Consider the following 20,185-nt stretch of genomic DNA (forward strand, 5'->3'; position numbering starts at 1 on the left):
ACTTTGAAAGAGGGGTCTCACAGGACCATATGGGATTAAAGGGTGTGTGTCTCAGTCACCACATTTCAACCCACTTATGAGAGATTCTGTAGCGACTCCTGAGACAGTGTAGCGACACCCCCCTTTCGACCTCCTCCTTTTCCGCAGCAACCAGTGATCCGGGTCAACAGCATCAATGACTTTAGACCGTCCCCTCGCCCCGACCCGGGCGCGAACCAGGGACCTTCTGCACACATCAACAACAGTCACCCACGAAGCGTCGTTACCCATCGCTCCACAAAAGCCGCGGACCTTGCAGAGCAAGGGGAAACCACTACTTCAAGGTTTCAGAGCAAGCACCACCGCTACCTAGCTAGGCATTTCACATCGGTTACACATATACAGTAAAACTATGTTCACAAACAAATAAAAAGATAGTGACAATTTATGTTTTTGTCACTACCATCGGTACTGTCAACCTTTGAATCCTCTAAACTAACAGACATAAGAGGCTATCCAGTTTCACATAAGACGTGATTCCCATCAGATCAGGCAGACTCTATGAAAGCCTGATGTCGTTTCGCTCCATTGACAGATAAATCAGATGTTGCTAATGAGGGGGGGGAAAGAGGCCATTCTGACTGAAGAGAACAGTGTCTTTACAGAAACACAACAATAAACAGTCGGAGGAGGAGATTACTTCCTGGAGACAACAGATGAGACAAGCAACTTGTACATTAAATTAACTTTTTTTTTTACCCACCAAAAGCATGATGGACTGCTTTTCTTATCTATCGTACTGCATTTACTTCACAATTTCAGTAAAAACTAATGGCAGGTCTACTTTATGCAAGAACAGTCTTAACAGTGTTTGAAGGTTACCTACCTAAATACTTAATAAGCCACGCATAAAACAATCATAAGCACTACATGCTTATGTCAACAATCACAAGTAAAGGGCATTACTGTGAAATAATGAATCGATAACATTGTGGATGATGACATAGCCATTGATGGAATGAATGTGTCAGGAAGTCCTTGCTAAGTACCCTTTCAAATGAAGTGATACCCATAAAGTATAGCAAATGGTTGAGATAAATTATTTTCTAAATTTCCTAAATGAAATAACAGAAGCAACTTGAGCTGCAACTGTATTTAAAATGAAAGCTTACGATCTCAAAAGAATAATGATAGGCATTGAAAACGAGTTACACATGAAGATAAGAGGAGGAAGTCCTGCTTATATCTACCAACCTCAGGTCAACGGCTTTCAGATGTAACCACACCACTAATGCAATTCTCCAAATCAAGAGGAAGTTCAGAACATTGCAGATAGAAATGTAACGAATAGAGCTGACATGGTTCCCTATTCTATATGACAGACCATCATATCCACTCTATACAATACATTTCAATGTTGTACCCTTATGAACAGGTATTTGTTACAGACACATGAGAATGAACCATACGCGGTGAATGCAACACTGTTAATCAAAAGGAAAGTCCTGCTTCGTCCTAGTCCCACGGGTTCATCAGCATACCATACCTAATATCAAAACTCATATTTTTTCTCAGCAGGCACCTGGGTTAACTAGCAGACCGCCTCGAGCACAGGCGAGAACAGGTGGTTATGGAATCACACAGTGGCTAATTCTAGGACTAAAAAAGTAGCCTACTATTTGAGCTACTTGTAAGAGAGCAGTGAGACTCGAATGACTTTAAAAGCAGTTATTCCAGTAAGGGAGAGTGATGAAGCAATGTGAAGAGGTTACAGGACACTTCTGACCAGTATTTTAATTCTTTATTATCAGAGTTTGCTGCTGGAAAGGCCGAAATACCTCCACTCCAGAAATACAACAACAACAAAGATGGAATCATTACCCTGTCTCAGCGCAGAGTGCCGACCACAGACGGGGAAATGACTGCCGTTAGGAAGTGTCACCAGAACAAGATCAAAGAGAGGGACGTATGTCTTTTAACATCTCTAACGGGTTCCTGTTGAGACTGTCTCTTACTCAGATTGAATCATGGGACTGATTCCGTGAGGTGCAACGTAGACATGTAATGATGAAGAGTCTCGATTCTACATGATGTGTTTATCTTCTACACAATCGATTTCTATGTAAACATTCTGTAACGTTGCGCCCTCCTGAATGAGAAGCCTATGTTCATGTATTGTTGAATAACCATCTATGAACATTAAGTTTGTAATGCCTCTACAAACTTAATGCAAGCAGGTATGACGCTTCATTACCTGTTATAAGCAGGTATGACGCTTCATTACCGGTTATAAGCAGGCTTCATTACCGGTTATAAGCAGGTATGATGCTTCATTACCTGTTATAAGCAGGTATGAGCCCTTACAATGCTTCAGACTGAAAATAGAAGTCCTATTAAAGAATCATGAAGAGATGACACTTACTAAAACAGTGGGGTTCATATATGCTTAGGACAAGTATTACATGCATTATAACCACAATGCATTACTTAGCATCAATTAAAATATTACCATTAAGTTCTCTAAAAACCTACCTTTGACTACATGTAGGGTCAATTTATTGTTCAATCATACATTACATTCCAGTCACAGTTATGACTTGTTGCCATGAAAAACATAACGTGTAGTAGCCTAGCAGGCACGGTATTGTGATTCAGAGGTCTGAAATACTTCCAACAAGCATACTGATGATGCAAGGGTAAATTGATTTCATTCATAGTCGTATGCCAGTTAGCAGTATGCTTTGTACCACACATATTGGGCTAAATTTACTAAGCCTTTGCACCTGTGCTTTCAGTTTTGAATCATTTTTAGAAGGGAGAACAAACAAAAGCTAGAAAACAGGACATTTTTATTTCTATTTTGTTTTAGGATTACATCCCCCTGTTACTGTTCCCTAGTGTAAAATGTGATTTGTCTTGTTCCAGGTGTAGAATAGGTAAAGCTACTTTGTTAACCAGGCGCATTGTGAGAGTCATGTGTTTTGCACAGAAGAATCTTAACACAAGCTGTTTCAGTCTTACATCTCTGCCATCAGCCTCTGAAGTCAGGCTAGCTGCACCAAGCCCTGCTACAGACCCCAGACAAGACAGACATAGGACACGTACCAGGTTGTCTTTATTGCAGTCGTGCTGCACAAAATCACATTTAACATTGTGGAAACCACATTCGTATCATATAGCAAACTTCTGAGATGCACGACTGCAAAAAAAGCTTGACCTGGAACGCGGCCATTGGCATCACAGTTGGTAGGACGAGGCTACTTAGAGCGGACACTGCTTGAGCCATTCAACATGACTGCCTGTACAAGACAATCTACACCAGCCCTATGACTTTGGGGATAAAGCGTAGAAGCACAATGTACAGTACTCTGTGCTTAGCCTCAGATCAGTTCACACCAGCTATACACAAAAAAAAGTGGTTCCCAACCTTTTTCGGTTACTGTACCACTGCAACTGAATTTTGCTCTACCCGGAGTACCCCTGCAGTACCCCCTCATGTGCATTTTACCAGCAGTCCTATGGTCTCATGAGTCTTCTTATGTACCCCCTGTGGATAGACCACGTACACCAAGTGGTCCTAGGACCCCTGGTTGGGAACCACTGCCATAAAACATAAATCGGGAGCTCAGTTGGTAAGGCGGTGAAACTGACCAAAGTTGGGCTATGTCATCCATTAAAAATTAGACAAAAACAAAACAAAACAAAAAAACAAACACTGAACTGGGCAAGTTATGGCGCCGACTTCACTCACTGGCCAGGTTTACTAAACATATGCTTTGTTCGTGTCAACAGGGGCTGAAACCCCAAAGTTAAAACTCTATCTTCATCCACCTTTATTTAACCTTTAAATCTACCTTTACCGTCTTTCTTCTCAGAACCTGTATTTTCAACCCCCCCCAACTCTATTTTCCGTGATTAATTCCCTCTAAAAATACAGGTACAACATTTGCACCTGATGCAAATGCTTAGTAAATCTGGATCATATGGGCTGAATCCTAACTAGAGATCTGTGCACAAGAGTACAAACTGTTCATCCCTATTTTTTGCCATTGACATCACTGCATGATTTCCTGGAAGCGAAACTAAGTTACTAAGAATCCCAAAGTAAGGATTCGGCTTGAATGAAGAAACAGCGACACCTAGTTCACCTTTCTGTGCTTGACAAAAAATTAAACCTACGACAGAAGGCTTTTATATATATGTGGTCAGTACTCTTCATCTCAACCCTAAGGTTGGAGGGGCTGCCGTGCCATTGAACTGAAGTATCTGCTAGTCTGCCATTCCAGGGTCGTGTTCATTAGGGCATACAACGAAAAGCAAAAAAAAAAATGCATTTACTTCCTTTTGGTCCCTACTGAACACGACCAAGGTGTCCGTTGGTTGGCTATTTCAGGAGTCAAAGCATTTCATGATGGCTTCCCTGTCGAACTTGAAGTTGAGGAAGGACCTGGAGGAGAGGTGTTCACAGTTGCCGTTGCAGACCACCTGCTGCCCATTGGTGGAACTGCACGTGTCAGATGGCAGTGCTGCATCTGGGAAGAGAAAGGGAGCAATTTCACTCAAGGCCAGTGGACACAGAGGGAGAGTTCACCTCCAGGAGTCACAGCCACCCCTGAGCTAGTTAGAAGTCTCTATAGTGAAAAAGAGGGACCCAAAACAATGTGTCTGATTTTTTTTTTACATATAGTTGCTTCAAACAGCACATAAAAGCTGTTACATATCTACTGAAAACTTGTCTCATTCCTAATCTTCACTTTGTGCAATACCTGTGTCGAAGTTGTCCTGCAGTCTCCTGGGCTGAAGTCTCTTCTCCTCTTTCTGGAAGAACAGTTAACATTTTAAATGCAAAAAAATATGTCCATGATAAATCAACAGACTATGATTAAACATCAAGCAAAAACCAACAATACGCACAATCACCATTGAACACATGAATATAATTGCAATTTAAAATGCGAGACCGATTTGCATTAAATTAGTAGATAATAACTAGAAAGGGGAGACAGGTTAGAAAATGTACTAACGAGACTAGCGAAGTCTCCACCCCTCTCAACAGAAACGGTCGGCCAGTTTCGGGCAAGTCCCTTCTGAAATTGGAAAGATGCGAGCACCTGTGAAATCGTGATTTGTCCAAATGATCAGCGACGGAAAATCAGCGTAGCAGAACAAAGTTCCTCGTTAGTTGTCGCATACCAGTCTGTCGACAGATGCTACTACCATTTATGTTACCTGCATCTGTCCACAAGAAATTAGATCTAGCTAGATGTGTTGTTAGTATTGGTCTAGATTACATCTAGCCTGGTCCCAGATCTGTTGTCTCCTTCTCTAGCCTGGTCCCAGATCTGTTGTCTCCTTCTCTAGCCTGGTCCCAGATCTGTTGTCTCCTTCTCTAGCCTGGTCCCAGATCTGTTGTCTCCTTCTCTAGCCTGGTCCCAGATCGGTTAGTGCTCTTGCCAACTCCATTGCTTGTCAAGCTATAGATGCTTGGCTTGACAAAGAGTTGCCATGAAAAGACTGGCACTCAGACTTAATCCACGTTCTTATAGTCTCGGTAGAGGTCAAGTAAGTTGGTCTAGATCCTGGTCTATAGTTTAGACTAGTTAGAGGTCTAGTTTGTATAATTGGTTTTATTTAGGGAAAGGTTTAGTTGGTCTGGACCTACATCTATGATGATGTGTAGAGGGTGTAGGTCAGTTATAGTTCGATGGGTGTAGGTCAGTTATAGTTCGATGTGTAGAGGGTCTAGGTCAGTTATAGTTACAGCTGAAGTCAGACGTTTACATACACTTAGGATGGAGTAATTAAAACTTGTTTTTCAAACACTCTACAAATGTCTTGTTAAGAAACTATAGTTTTGGGAAGTCGGTTAGGACATGTACTTTGTGCATGACACAAGTAATTATTCCAACAATTGTTTACTGACTGATTATTTCACTGTATCACGATTCCAGTGGGTCAGAAGTTTACATACACTAAGTTGACTGTGCCTTTAAACAGCCTGGAAAATTCCAGAAAATGATGTCATGGCTTTAGAAGCTTCTAATAGGCTAATTGACATCATTTGAGTCAATTGGAGGTGTACCTGTGGATGTATTTCAAGGCCTACCTTCAAACTCAGTGCCTCGTTGCTTGACATCATGAGAAAAATCAAAAGAAATCAGACAAGACCAGTGAAAAAAAAAAATTGTAGACCTCCACAAGCCTGATTCATCCTTGGGAGCAATTTCCAAACGCCTGAAGTTACCACTTTCATCTGTACAAACAATAGTACGCAAGTATAAACACCATGGGACCAAGCAGCCATCATACCGCTCAGGAAGGAGACGCGTTCTGTCTCCTAGAAATGAACGTACTTGTGAGAAAAGTGCAAATCAATCCCAGAACAGCAGCAAAGGACCTTGTGAAGATGCTGGTGGAAACAGGTACAAAAGTATCAATATACACAGTAAAATGAGTCCTATAACGACATAACCTGAAAGGCCACTCAGCAAGGAAGAAGCCACTGCTCCAAAACCGCCATAAAAAAGCCAGACTACAGTTTGCAAATGCACATGGGGACAAAGATCGTACTTTTTTGAAAAATGTCCTTTGGTCTGATGAAACAAAAATAGAACCGTTTGGCCATAATGACCATCGTTAAGTTTGGAGGAAAAAGGGGGAAGCTTGCAAGCCGAAGAACACCATCCCAACTGTGAAGCACGGGGTTGGCAGCATCATGTTGTGGGGGTGCTTTCCTGCAGGAGGGACTGGCGCACTTCACAAAATAGATGGCATCATGGGGCAGGAAAATGATGTGGATATATTGAAGCAACATATCAAGACATCAGTCAGGAAGTTAAAGCTTGGTCGCAAATGTGTCTTCCAAATGGACAATGACACCAAGCATACTTCCAAAGTTGTGGCAAAATGGCTTAAGGACAACAAAGTCAAGGTATTGGAGTGGCCAACACAAAGACCTGCCCTCAATCCTGTAGAACATTTGTGGGCAGAACGGAAAAAGCGAGTGCGAGCAAGGAGGCCTACAAACCTGACTCAGTTACACCAGCTCTGTCAGGAGGAATGGGCCAAAATTCACCCAACTTATTGTGTGAAGCTTGTGGCAGGCTACCCAAAACTTTGACCAAAGTTTAACAATTTAAAAGGCAATGCTACCAAATACACAATTAGTATGTAAACTTCCGACTTCAACTGTAGACGTGTAGAGGGTCTAGGTCAGTTATAGTTAGACGTGTAGAGGGTCTAGGTCAGTTATAGTTAGACGTGTAGAGGGTCTAGGTCAGTTATAGTTAAATGTCTAGTTGATCTAGATGTATAGTGAAGTTTGATACCTCATAAGGATAGATAAACATATCCCGGAGTACAACCAAACCAGTCCACTGATTTAACTAACGAGGGGCTTGATTATAATGGGACCATTTAGAATCAGCTGTGCTAGTTTGGGAATACATCGATAAGTGGATTGGCTAGGAGTACAGGTTTGGGAAACACTGGTGTAAAAAACAAGACGAAAGGGAGACAGCGACCGAAGCTGTGTTCCGATTTCCCACACTTCTCCTATAGGGTGTGCAGAAGGTTTTTGCATTTTGCAAGTTTGACACATGACAAAGGAAGTAGTGACTGGAGTAGTAATGGTAGTAGTTAGTGAGCCATTTAGGGGTGGCTTATAGGTATGGCGTTATTATAGTGGGCTAACACAGTACGGTAGTGTGAGTACTATAGCATCATAACCAATATAAAATGTGTTTTAAGCTCTGAAAATGCTTTCGTTTGAACATTCTGATAGTTCTGCACCAGCGATTTAGAATGTGGAAGTCTGTAGTCCACTATTGACATGGGGGGGGGGGGGGGGGGGGGACAGGAAGCTGTAAGGTTTTACATCTACAGTCATATCCAGAGCATGTTCCAGTTACTACAGTTAGAGCGTTCATCTTAAGGTAGCTATAAAAAGCTGTATTGACGCAATCAATGGCCTAGTGGTTAAAGCGTTGGACTAGTAACCGAAAGGTTGCAAGATCGAATCCCCGAGCCGACAAGGCAAAAAATCTGTCGTCCTGCCCCTGAACAAGGCAGTTAACCCACTGTTCCCTTGTAGGCCGTCATTGAAAATAAGAAATTGTTCTTAACTGACTTGCCTAGTTAAATAAAAGGTAAAATAAAAAATATAAAAATATAAGTTGAGACGGCTCGCACCTGTCAACGTCAGTTTGATGTTTGTAGAGCAAATGGTTGAAGACCAGTATCGAATCTAAAATGGATGGCCTATGGGGCTTCGATATTTATTTTTTTATAAATGGTAATAGAATACACAAAATCCAGAAGTTTTTTGGCAAGCAATACAAGCAGTCAGTGAGAAAGTAGCATACAAAAAAAATCTAAAAAATAAAGACTAGTGCTAGCCTGGATGTTTTAAAGTAGTTTTGATGTTGGTAGCCATTACGGTTTTGGGGCTACAGGTGGCGGAGAAAAGCCAATAACGAGAAAAGGTAAGCCAGATTTCAGTAGTTTTCACTTTCAGCAAGCACACCTAACAAACTATGGTGAGGTGTTACACACAGCTTCAGCCAAGCTAAGTTTCACCTGCTGGTTGCCGACTCCATTGGCCCTTTTCTTCAGGTTGGGAGAATCCTGGTGCTTCTTCCCATTGCCTTTCACATTGAGGTTCTGCAGACAGGAGCAAGTACCATAGAACCAGGACTCATACTTGGGACATTCAACAACAAGAAAAAAATATATTGAGTAGCCACTGATGATACTATAGTAGTAGAAGTGCCTCTGAACAACATAGAAAATTGGGAGATTTTTTTTTATTTTGGTTTAGGTCAGTTTTGATTAATGGGTGCTGTCAGAAAAGCAGGAATTCTTGATAAAAAAAGTAAATCATTTCAGGCTAGACACAGAAATATTTTTGCATTCTACAAGGCCTGATTCTGAACAAGGCCAAACTGGGAAGACTAAGGCGACATCACCCTCTGCTGGCAACAGAAAAACAACCCAAAACAGACCTTTTGCCCTTGAGTGAATTGATGCTGGATTACAATTGCTGCATTGTTTTGATCACACTAAGAGATGTGTGCTACAGTATCCTAGTGCAGAGTAAACACACACTCAGTGTTGCCTCGCCCATTAATTAAACAATCTGGCTTTGCCGGAGGAAGACTGACAGTGAGCATGCAATGTGTTTCAACCTGAGTGTTTGTCATGCTTTTGTTAGTTGATCCGTTGTAGTATTTTTGAAGATGTACCACAGACATTTCATACATCTATCCCCACCCCCCCACCCCATCTTGCATTTGGTCTAAACTAAACGTGTCAGCAGCAGGCCTGTGGATAACTGCCCAAAGCATCCAATTTATAGAGTCTGCTGGAGCAAGTGTGGGGTACCTGAGCCGTAACATTTTCTGATACTGCCCGATTCAGCGTTGAGATTAGTGCACGATAATGACTTTCCCCATTGGTCATTTATTCATGTCAATGGGAGACTCGAGTTAAGCACGCGTGAGCATTTCACCAATATATACAGATCTCTGGATGGATACACTTTCATGCCCGCTACATTAGGTTCGTTACACACAGAGCGCATGAGTGGGGAGTGTGCACAACACAATGACAGTTCGTGAAAGTGTGCCTTAACTACTTTGAAGAAGTAGTAAAATGATTGTCAGACAGCTCTGCAGCATACTTAGGCAGGCTAAATAAAAAGAATGACTAAAGACAGTACAGGAAGCACAGAGATGATGTGGTCTGGGTGGCTGCTACTTCCTGAGCAGAGATGATGACTACGGAATGAAAAATAATCAAATTCAAATAAAAACTAAATAATGTAACCAACTGAAATATTTGACTTCTTAGTCATTTTCTATTGATGTCTACCCAATGTGGACCTGACAGAGACAACATATTTTCTATGTTTTGGCAATTGAATGTACACCATTTTTTGCTACTTAGGAATTTCCATTAGAAAGCTCTAAAATAAATTTAAAAATGTCATTATTTCATAATGCATTTAATGTTTTTCTTATCGAAACAGCAATCGAAAAACGTGACTATTTTTTAATAATCTAACCAAAACAACCTCAAAAAGCACAAAAATCGCTCAGCACTAACCCAACAGACATTCCCGACCATAGACGAGCCTTCAAACAGCAGAGACCAACCAACCTTGGCTTTCAAGAGTTCAGAGACCTCGTATTGGCTCAGCTGTCCCAGAGGCTTGGGTTGCTTCTGCTTCCCCCACCCCTCTCCTGGAGACGCCTCAGGCAACATCTGGGCCCGTCGATGCTTGGAGCTATAGAAGAAGAAATTATTAAATTCATATTCAAAAAAGCTTTGTCCACCAAATGTATATAAAAATTGTCTTTAGCATAGGCATAAGTATCTTACCGTGCTTTGTCCAGAGGTTTGCATGGAGTGCTGCCGTTGGATGCAAAATCCTCATCACTGTCTGTAGACTCTCCTTTACGCTTGGCAATCCATTCTCGGAGTGGTCTGTGGAGGGCAAAGTAGAGATGCTAGAATCAATGACTGAATTATTAAAATGGTATTAAAAACGGACATTAGCTTTATACACATAGGATAGAAGAATACACAATAAAATACTGTACAAGTTGGCTACAACTATAGGTGACGCCTCCATAAGGCTAGGGGATGCTAAGGGGCTCCCGAGTAGCGCAGTGGTCTAAGACACTGCATTTCAGTGCAAGAGGCGTCACTGCAGTACCTGGTTCGAATCCAGGCTGCATCACATCCGGCCGTGATTGGGAGACCCATAGGGCGGCGCACAATTGGCCCAGCGTCGTCCGGGTTTGGCTGTCATTGTAAATAAGAATTTGTTCTTAACGGACTTTCCTAGTTAAATAAAAAAAAACTTACCCTAAAGAAAATTCATTCAAAACGCCTACTCCAGCTTTTACAGAAATAAATACAACCATTCAAATAATAGGCTACTACACCAGAAAGCATGATTTGGCCAGAGGATCATTAGCTTCTTTACCCTAAAAATAAGCTGTGGATCGTTTTCAAAATCGCATTGCCTGCAGTCGGAATGGCCTGCAACTTGGTCAGCGCGCACAGCAAATACCAAATAGATGATTGTCGAGTAGCAACAGACAGTGAAATGTAGAGGAAGTCCAGCCATGCATATCGCAATATTTCAAAATACAATCTCTGGAAAACATAGTCTGGAAAGACAAGATAATGAAGAGACTAAACCGTCTTTAAGTTATCAAAATTCTCAACTTAATTGAGCGAACAGTATAGCCCATCTTATTGACACCAGCGGAGAGCATTGTCCATGTCCCCGGTGAGTGTGCATATTCACGCTTTATCATGGTTGGGTCAGTGCCACCTGAAAATTCGTTTTTGGACAATAATATTGTCCTCCAGGTTAGATGGACTTCATATTGTATTTGTGTGTCCCCTACCCGTCAGCCTATTATATGGATCAGAGAGCGTCATTTTTAATCAATCTGTTTGTCAGTAATCAGCAGAGTAGTTGTCGTCATAGGCTACCCTGTAATTTTTGTCCTAGGCTATTCAAAAGTGTAGTAGGAATGAAATACGTTAATAACAAAAGGCCACATTTTCCTGTGCAAAAGGAGAAGAAACATATCTGGATACAGCCTAGGCTTACTCTACGCAACTACACACTCAGCTATGCATTGAACTGTATATTTTGCCAACAGTAATCAAGTTAAATTATTAGCATGTAATGACTATCCAATCATCACATTATGAATAGTAGGCTCTCTTACATTAGTCTGCAAATGCCGGTGATGCACGGAATGCTTTATGAAGGTGCATTTTTAATTGGTGAAAATTTGCTTCCCCAAACTAGAAACTCAGGCGTCGCCTATGGCTACACCCTAAACATACAATAGTTTTACCATTTTGTTATTCATGCTGCACTGAAATGACAGGTTTTTTTTGACAAACTGAAAAAGCAACACTAGAGTATTCCACTGTTTACTCTTATCACATGCAGTTGGCTGTCAAACAAGTCTTTCAGAAATGCAGAAAATATATATATATATATATTTTTTTTAAATGGTGTTTGTATGTGTGTATATACACATACTAGTACCAGTCAAAAGTTGACAGCTACTCATTCCAGGATTTCTTTATTTATTTTTCTACATTGTAGAATAATAGTGAAGACATCAAAACTATGAAATAACACATGGAATGTAGTAACCAAAAACAAAAAGTGCTAAACAAATGAAAATATATTTTACATTCTTCGAAGTAGCCACCCTTTGCCTTAACTGTGCCTTGTTAATAGTACATTTGTGGAATTTATTTCCTTCTTAATGCGTTTGAGACAATCAGTTGTGTTGTGACAAGGTAGGAGTGTGTATGAAGATGGCCCTATTTGGTAAAAGACCAAGTCCATATTATGGCAAGAACAGCTTAAATAAGCAAAGAGAAATGACAGTCCATCATTACTTTAAAGACATGAAGGTCAGTCCATGCAGAACATTTCAAGAACTTCTTCAAGTGCGGTCGCAGAAACCATCAAGCGCTATAATGAAACTGGCTCTCACGAGGACCGCCACAGGAAAGGAAGACCCAGAGTTACCGCTGCTGCAGAGGATAAGTTCATTAGAGTTAACTGCACCTCAGATTGCAGCCCAAATAAATGCTTCACAGAGTTCATGTAACAGACACATCTCAACATCAACTGTTCAGAGGAGACTGCGTGAATCAGACCTTCATTGTCGAATTGCTGCAAAGCAACCACCACTAAAAGGACACCAATAATAAGAAGAGACTTGCTTGGACCAAGAAACACAAGCAATGGACATTAGACCGGTGGAAATCTGTCATTTGGTCGGATGAGTCCAAATTTTTTATTTTTGGTTCCAACCACCATGTCCTTGTGAGACGCAGAGATGGTGAACGGATGATCTCTGCATGTGTGGTTCCCACTGTGAAGCATGGAGGTGGTGGTGTGATGGTGCTTTTCTGGTGACACGGTCTGTGATTTTTTTAGAATTCAAGGCACACTTAACCAGCATGACTACTACAACATTCTGCAGCGATATGCCATCCCATCTGGTTTGCACTTAGTGGGACAATCATGTGTTTTCAACAGGACAATGACCCACACACCTCCAGGCTGTGTAAGGACTATTTGACCAAGAAGGAGAGTGATGGAGTGCTGCATCAGATGACCTGGCCTCCACAATCACCCGACCTCAACTCAATTGAGATGATTTGGGATGAGTTAGGCCACAGAGTGGAGGAAAAGCAGTCAACAAGTGCTCAACATATGTGGGAACTCCTTCAAGATGGATGGAAAAGCATTCCAGGTGAAGCTGGTTGAGAGAATGCCAAGAGTGTGCAAAGCTGTCATCAAGGCAACAGGTAGCTACTTTGAAGAATCACCACTTTGGGTTACTACATGATTCCATAGTTTTGATGTCTTCACTATTATTCTACAATGTAGAAAATAGTAAAAATCAAGAAAAAGCCTTGAGTAGGTGTCCAAACTTTTGACTGGTACTGTATATATATATATTTACCCCAAACATATGTGGGGATTGATTACATTGATGGAAGCTACAATATTACAGCTGAACCACCAACCCCCAAAAATAAGACAAATAATATTTCAGAGGGCCTCCCGGGTGACGCAGTGGTCTAGGGCGCTGCATCGCAGTGCTAGCTGCGCCACCAGAGTCTCTGGGTTCGCGCCCAGGCTCTGTCGCAGCCGGCCACGACCGGGAGGTCCGTGGGGCGACGTACAATTGGGCTAGCGTCGTCCGGGTTAGGCAGGGTTTGGCCGGTAGGGATATCCTTGTCCCAGCGACTCCTGTGGCGGGCCGGGCGCAGTGCGCGCTAACCAAGGGGGCCAGGTGCACGGTGTTTCCTCCGACACATTGGTGCGGCTGGCTTCCGGGTTGGAGGCGCGCTGTGTTAAGAAGCAGTGCGGCTTGGTTGGGTTGTGCTTCTGAGGACGCGTGGCTTTCGACCTTCGTCTCTCCCGAGCCCGTACGGGAGTTGTAGCGATGAGACAAGATAGTAATTACTAGCGATTGGATACCATGAAAAAGGGGGTAAATTATATATTTTTTTATATAAAGTTTGTTGGTGGGTATTTGTTAATTTCTCGGTCTCTCAAATAGTGAACTACCCCGAATGGGGAATGCTGTTACATATACTCTTAATGTTTAAATGTGACCAACAGTCTTCTGTTAAACCCTTTATTGGCGAGATCTTGTTTAAGAAGTCTATAGTCTTTCACATATGATGGCAATACTTGCACATGTGATTTAATAAAAGAGTCTACGAAGTTCGACAATGGCTCTAGCGTTGAGCCTATTCCCGCAACCACTGGTCTGCCTGGATAATTGCCTTGTTGTGTTTTAGGTTTGTTTAATTTCGGCAAAATGTACAGGCATGGATGTATGACACATTTGCAGCAAAGGTATTCATAGTCAGGTTTTGAGATAGGGTTATTTAATAGGGCTTGCTCCAGATTAGAGCATATATCCCTTTGAAACACCTGTGTGTGGGATCAACACTCAGGTTTCTATGGAAACGTTCATTATTGAATTGTCTCTGAATCTCTTCTTTGTATTTGTCATAGTCTAAAACGACTCACCCCCCTTGTCTACAGGTTTGATGACCAAAGATGAATCTTTCATTAGTTCATTAAGTGCCTGTTCTTCTGAATGTGTGAAGCGCAATAAGACACTTACCTGACAAAAGGAATGGCCATGAAAAACTTGTTGGGGGCGAGTCCAAGTTTAGACTTGGGAGTCATGTCGTTCCTGTGACATGGTAGTTTCTCAATCGGGAACCACTCGATGTTCTAGGAAAAACACAGCACAATAGCTAGTCCTAGTTGTTCTCTTCATCGGCGTTGTAAATACAAATTGTAAATAGGAACAAAATATGAGAAAGGGGTAACCGTACCCTTATCTCCTTCCTTGTTTTGGGGTTGAACTTCGTCTCCTTGGCTACCCCAGGTATTATGTACAATCGGGCCAACTGATCAGTGATTTTTTGCTCGATGTACGTGTCTTTGCAGATGCGATCTTTGATATCGAAACCCGTCTCCTCCATAACCTAAGAGAATATAGACATGGGTATGAGAAAACAATATTGAATGAAATGTCATATATAGTATCTAGCCATTCTGTATTTGAGCAAATATTGACTTTCCAAATCAGAATTATAAAGACCTTACAAAACTGAGATAATTTAATGAGAGGCAATTACCTCTCGTACAGCACAAACATGGGGAGCCTCATCTTCATTGACTTTTCCCTTTGGAAAGCCCCATCCTGACTTGGCCAAATAACCCTGAACCAGCAAAGCCTAAAGAGAAGAAATATTAAACATTATAAAAGGACATACAACACACACACACACACACGAGAGACAACTGAAATGTTTATCGGGAAGTATCACCATACACAGCCAGTGTTATAATGTATGCACTATACGCACATTGTCAAGCGACTCATCTAGAATAATGGCACCATAGGTTGGAACACCCATCTTATATTCCTTCCACTGTTCTAGAACCTTCTGTACATCTTCCCCATTGGGCAGCAGGAATGGACAATGATTAAAAAGTAGCATGGTGTCAAGGAGAATATAAGGAACATTTGCAAAAAAAATATTGAGTTTAGTTGTATGTACCGCTCCTCACAAGACAATATTTGAATTGAAGGTGGTGGGGTCTTTGGAAGTTCAACAAGGAACTGTTAGGTGATGACATGTACATAACCTTTCACACAGCGGGCCTATGGTCATAAAGATGATTATTTATTTTTTTTTTAAATCAGGAATTAACTAAGCAAAGACAAAAAGAACATGATAGCAACCCCCCCAGCCCCTTCTAACATCATTATTCTCATGTAAGGATATCAGCCTTGGCAAAGTCCCTTATCCCGCACTGAGGTAATCCTGGTGCATTCTGCATGCAGAAGTCCAGGTAGAACCAATGGGCAAGCTCGATCTGGAAGCACACCCGGATAGCATTGTCTCTCTCTTCACTAGGGATGTGGAGGATGAATCGACTGGAAGAGAGGAGAGTCAAATCAGTACAGTAGCAGAACTACATGGATATAGTTAATTAGACAACATACTGTGGTCCATGTCACAATACAGTTTGAGTACCATGACGGTTGCCAAACATTAATGATGTACCATCATGACTGTAGCGAAGCTTGAGGTTCCGTGTACGCAGCCAGGGGCGCATTCATTACCAAAACCGTTTAAGAACCAAACTGAGCAAATCACGAGTTTATATTTGACTATTAGCCATCACTAGCACAGAGGCTGCTGCCTATATACATAGACTTGAAATCACTGGACACTTTAATAAATGGTACACTAGTCACTTTAATAATGTTTACATATTTTGCATTACTCATCTCATATGTATATACTATTTTCGTGTCTTAGTCTATGCCGCTCTGACATTGCTCGTCCATATATTTACATATTCTTAAATCCATTCCTTTACTTAGATGTGTGTATATGTTGTGAAATTGTTGGATATTACTTGATATTGTTGCACTGTCGTAGCTAGAAACACTTGCATTTCGCTACACCTGCAATAACATCTGCTAAACACGTGTATGTGACCAATACAATCTGATTATCAATTTCAGATAGGTCCCTCCCCGTTTCGTTCCGTTTGAGAAACGTTTTGTTACATAATTAATACAATCCTGAGAACACTGATGCAACGCACTTTCGTTAAGTCAACCCCATTGTCACTTGAGACAGACTAACTACCTCAGTATCTAGCTAGCTATCCACAACCAAGGTTATGACAAGCCACAAGCACAACAAAGACACTCCTCCGGGTAGTGTTAGTAAGAAAACAAAACATGATATTTGATAACAAGTTAGTCACTTTTGACGCGGTATTTACCTGCAGAGGTCGTCCAATACACCGTTGGGAATCTCCCCTCTTTTTGTCTCCATGTTGAGGATAAAAACATCCCGAACTCGCGAAACAATGAGGTGAAAAATAAACAGCGCAAAGCTACTATTTTCTTAAATCTCGAATCAATGCATTCTATTGATCAATCAAGGCGAACTATGTATGCCAGGTTCGTCAAATGTCCCTAAACTTACACAAATAAATACATGTAAGCTACGTTAGCTCGCTAAAAACAAACTCCAACACCGCGCAATCGAAAAAGAAAGATAGAAACGCCACACTGTTGATGACGTGGGGGACGTTATTATCCAATCGTATATCAGGGAAGGCTGGCCACGTTAAATAGGTGGTACCTTATTAGGCTAAATGATGGCCTATCAAAAATATTCTAACCAATCAAGACGCACAATAACTCGAGCCCAATTTTATTAAGTTTGGTTGACAAAACAAGGAAACGGTAACCAAAGATATTCGAGCAAGATTATAAAGTAGACAACTAGACATTATTGAGGAAGAGGCAGGGCCTGTGTAGCTATGTAAATTACATTTTATACGCCGACATTCAGTGGCATTAGAACACTTTTTCATGAGCAGTAAGCACAATAAATAACATGCGATATCCTTGGCCACAATTACATTATTATAGAAATAAGATAAACTTGTTATAGTAATAAAATATATAGAATATTTTTATACGTGCCCTTATAAGTTGTTATATTCTATATCTTCTATTGTGAGCGACCTGTGAAAACACTAAACCATTATACAGCTACAACCATTTATTCAGTCTACTGCCCTCGTCTACACGTGTGGATATTAATAGTTGTTTAATTCAATAAATTAGACAAAATTAACCTCTCATTTGTGACAGTAATTTGAAAGTTGGATGCTCTTTTAGGATATGAATGGCAGAATGGCAGTGAACCCTAGGATTGACCTTTTTGAATGCAATAAAATGCTAATTAATTACTTAAAAATCATACAATGTGATTTTCTGGATTTTTGTTTTAGATTCCGTCCCTCACAGTTGAAGTGTACCTATGACAAAAATTACAGACCTCTACATGCTTTGTAAGTAGGAAAAGCTGCAAAATCGTCAGTGTATCAAATACTTGTTCTCCCCACTGTATATGTACATATAGTACCAGTCAAACGTTTGGACACACCTACTAATTCAAGGGTTTTTCTTTATTATAATTGGGGTTATTTTTTCATTTTTTAAACAACTAATTTACTCATGTCTGTTCAATAATTTGAATTCCAATTTGTTTGTTTTCCCCCCCTGCGAGCTCAATGCACAGTTTCTCTAGAGCTACACTACCGGTCAAAAGTTTTAGAACACCTACTCATTCAAGGGTTTTTATTTGTACTATTTTCTACATCTTGGAATAATAGTGAAGACATCAAAACTATGAAATAGCACATATGGAATCATGTAGTAACCAAAAAAAGTGTTAAACAAATCAAAATACATTTTATATTTCAGATTCTTCAAATAGCCACCCTTTGCCTTGATCATCCAACCTCAACCCAATTGAGATGGTTTGGGATGAGTTGGACCGCAGAGTGAAGGAAAAGCAGCCAACAAATGCTCAACATATGTGGGAACTCCGAGACTGTTGGAAAAGCATTCCAGGTGAAGCTGGTTGAGAGAATGCCAAGAGTGTGCAAAGCTGTCATCAAGGCAAACGGTGGCTACTTTGAAGAATCTCAAATATATTTTGATTTGTTTAACACATCTTTGGTTACTGCCAATATTCCAATATGTGTTATTTCATTGTTTTGATGTCTTCACTATTATTCTACAATGTAGAAAATAGTAAAAATAAAGAAAAACCCTTGAATGAATAGGTGTCCAAACTTTTGACTGGTACAATATATACCTCAATTACCTCGTACGTACCCCTGCACATCGACTCGATACTGGCACAGCACATACACAAATGACTGATGATTGGCTGAGAGAAATTGATGATAAAATGATTGTGGGGGCTGTCTTGATTGACTTCAGTGCAACTTTTGACATTATCGATCATAGTCTGCTGCTGGAAAAAAAATCTATGTGTTATGGCTTTACACCCCCTGCTATAATGTGGATAAAGAGTTACTTGTCTAACAGAACACAGAGGGTGTTCTTTAATGGAAGCCACTCAAATATAATCCAGTTAGAATCAGGAATTCCCCAGGGTAGCTGTTTAGGCCCCTTGCTTTTTTCAATTTTTACTAACGACATGCCACCGACTTTGAGTAAAGCCAGAGTGTCTATGTATGCGGATGACTCAACACTATACACGTCAGCTACTACAGCGACTGAAATGACTGCAACTCTCAACAAAGAACTGTAGTTAGTTTCAGAGTGGGTGGCAAGGAATAAGTTAGCCCTAAATATTTCTAAAATTAAAAGCATTGAATTCGGAATAAAACACTTAAACCCTAAACCTCAACTAAATCTTGTAATAAATAATGTGAAAATTGAGCAAGTTGAGATGACTAAACTGCTTGGAGTAACCCTAGATTGTAAACTGTCATGATTAAAACATATCGATGCAGTAGTAGCTAAGATGGGGAGAAGTCTGTCTATAATAAAGCGATGCTCTGTCTTCTTAACACTGTCAACAAGGCCGGTCCTACAGGCCCTAGTTTTGTCGCACCTTGACTACTGTTCTGTCGTGTGGTCAGATGCCACAAAAAAAAGGACTTTGGAAAATTGCAATTGGCTCAGAACAGGGCAGCACAGCTGGCCCTTGGAAGTACACAGAGAGCTAATGTTAATAATATGCATGTCAGTCTCTCCTGGCTGAAAGTGGAGGAGAGATTGACTTCATCACTACTTGTATTTATGAGAGGTATTGACATGTTGAATGCACCGAGCTGTCTGTCTAAACTACTGGCACACAGCTTGGACACCCATGCATACCCCACAAGACATGCCACAAGAGGTCTATTCACAGTCCCCAAGTCCAGAACAGACTATGGGAGGCACACAGTACTATATAGAGCCATGACTACATGGAACTCTATTCCACATCAAGTAACTGACACAAGCAGTAAAATTAGATTTAAAAAAACAGATTAAAAAAACACCTTATGGAACAGCGGGGACTGTGAAGCAACACACGTTGGCACAGACACATGCATACACACACAAGATAACATACACACTATACATACACATGGATTTAGTACTGTAGATATGTGGTTGTGGTGGAATAGGGGACTGAGGGCACACAGTGTATTGTGAAATCGGTGAATATATTGTATATTTTAAAAATTGTATAAACTGCCTTAATTTTGCTGGACCCC

The 20,185-nt window shown here is 40.9% G+C and overlaps 1 protein-coding gene across 5 annotated transcripts; it reads right to left on the bottom strand.

Moving 5' to 3' along the window:
• Nucleotides 1-1,747: 1,747 nt before the first annotated feature.
• Nucleotides 1,748-17,496, bottom strand: dcp2 (decapping mRNA 2). Of its 5 annotated transcripts, none has more exons than XM_055875506.1 (10): nt 16,871-17,496; nt 15,856-16,007; nt 15,433-15,560; nt 15,202-15,300; nt 14,896-15,048; nt 14,679-14,791; nt 10,360-10,464; nt 10,138-10,264; nt 4,746-4,797; nt 1,748-4,511 (listed from the first exon to the last, which is right to left on the bottom strand). In XM_055875506.1, the coding sequence occupies exons 1-10, from the start codon at nt 16,921-16,923 to the stop codon at nt 4,369-4,371; spliced, it is 1,125 nt and encodes a 374-aa protein (XP_055731481.1). In that variant the 5' UTR covers nt 16,924-17,496; the 3' UTR covers nt 1,748-4,368. The 5 variants fall into 5 exon arrangements, with proteins under 5 accessions (XP_055731481.1, XP_055731477.1, XP_055731478.1 ...); XM_055875502.1 differs by lacking the exons at nt 15,856-16,007; nt 16,871-17,496 and adding exons at nt 5,004-5,066; nt 8,557-8,640 and having other exon boundaries at nt 10,084-10,264; nt 15,433-15,589; XM_055875503.1 differs by lacking the exons at nt 15,856-16,007; nt 16,871-17,496 and adding exons at nt 5,004-5,066; nt 8,557-8,640 and having other exon boundaries at nt 15,433-15,584.
• Nucleotides 17,497-20,185: the final 2,689 nt, after the last annotated feature.

The sequence above is a fragment of the Salvelinus fontinalis genome, chromosome 21 (assembly GCF_029448725.1).
Source record: "Salvelinus fontinalis isolate EN_2023a chromosome 21, ASM2944872v1, whole genome shotgun sequence".
Classification (NCBI taxonomy): Eukaryota; Metazoa; Chordata; class Actinopteri; order Salmoniformes; family Salmonidae; genus Salvelinus; species Salvelinus fontinalis.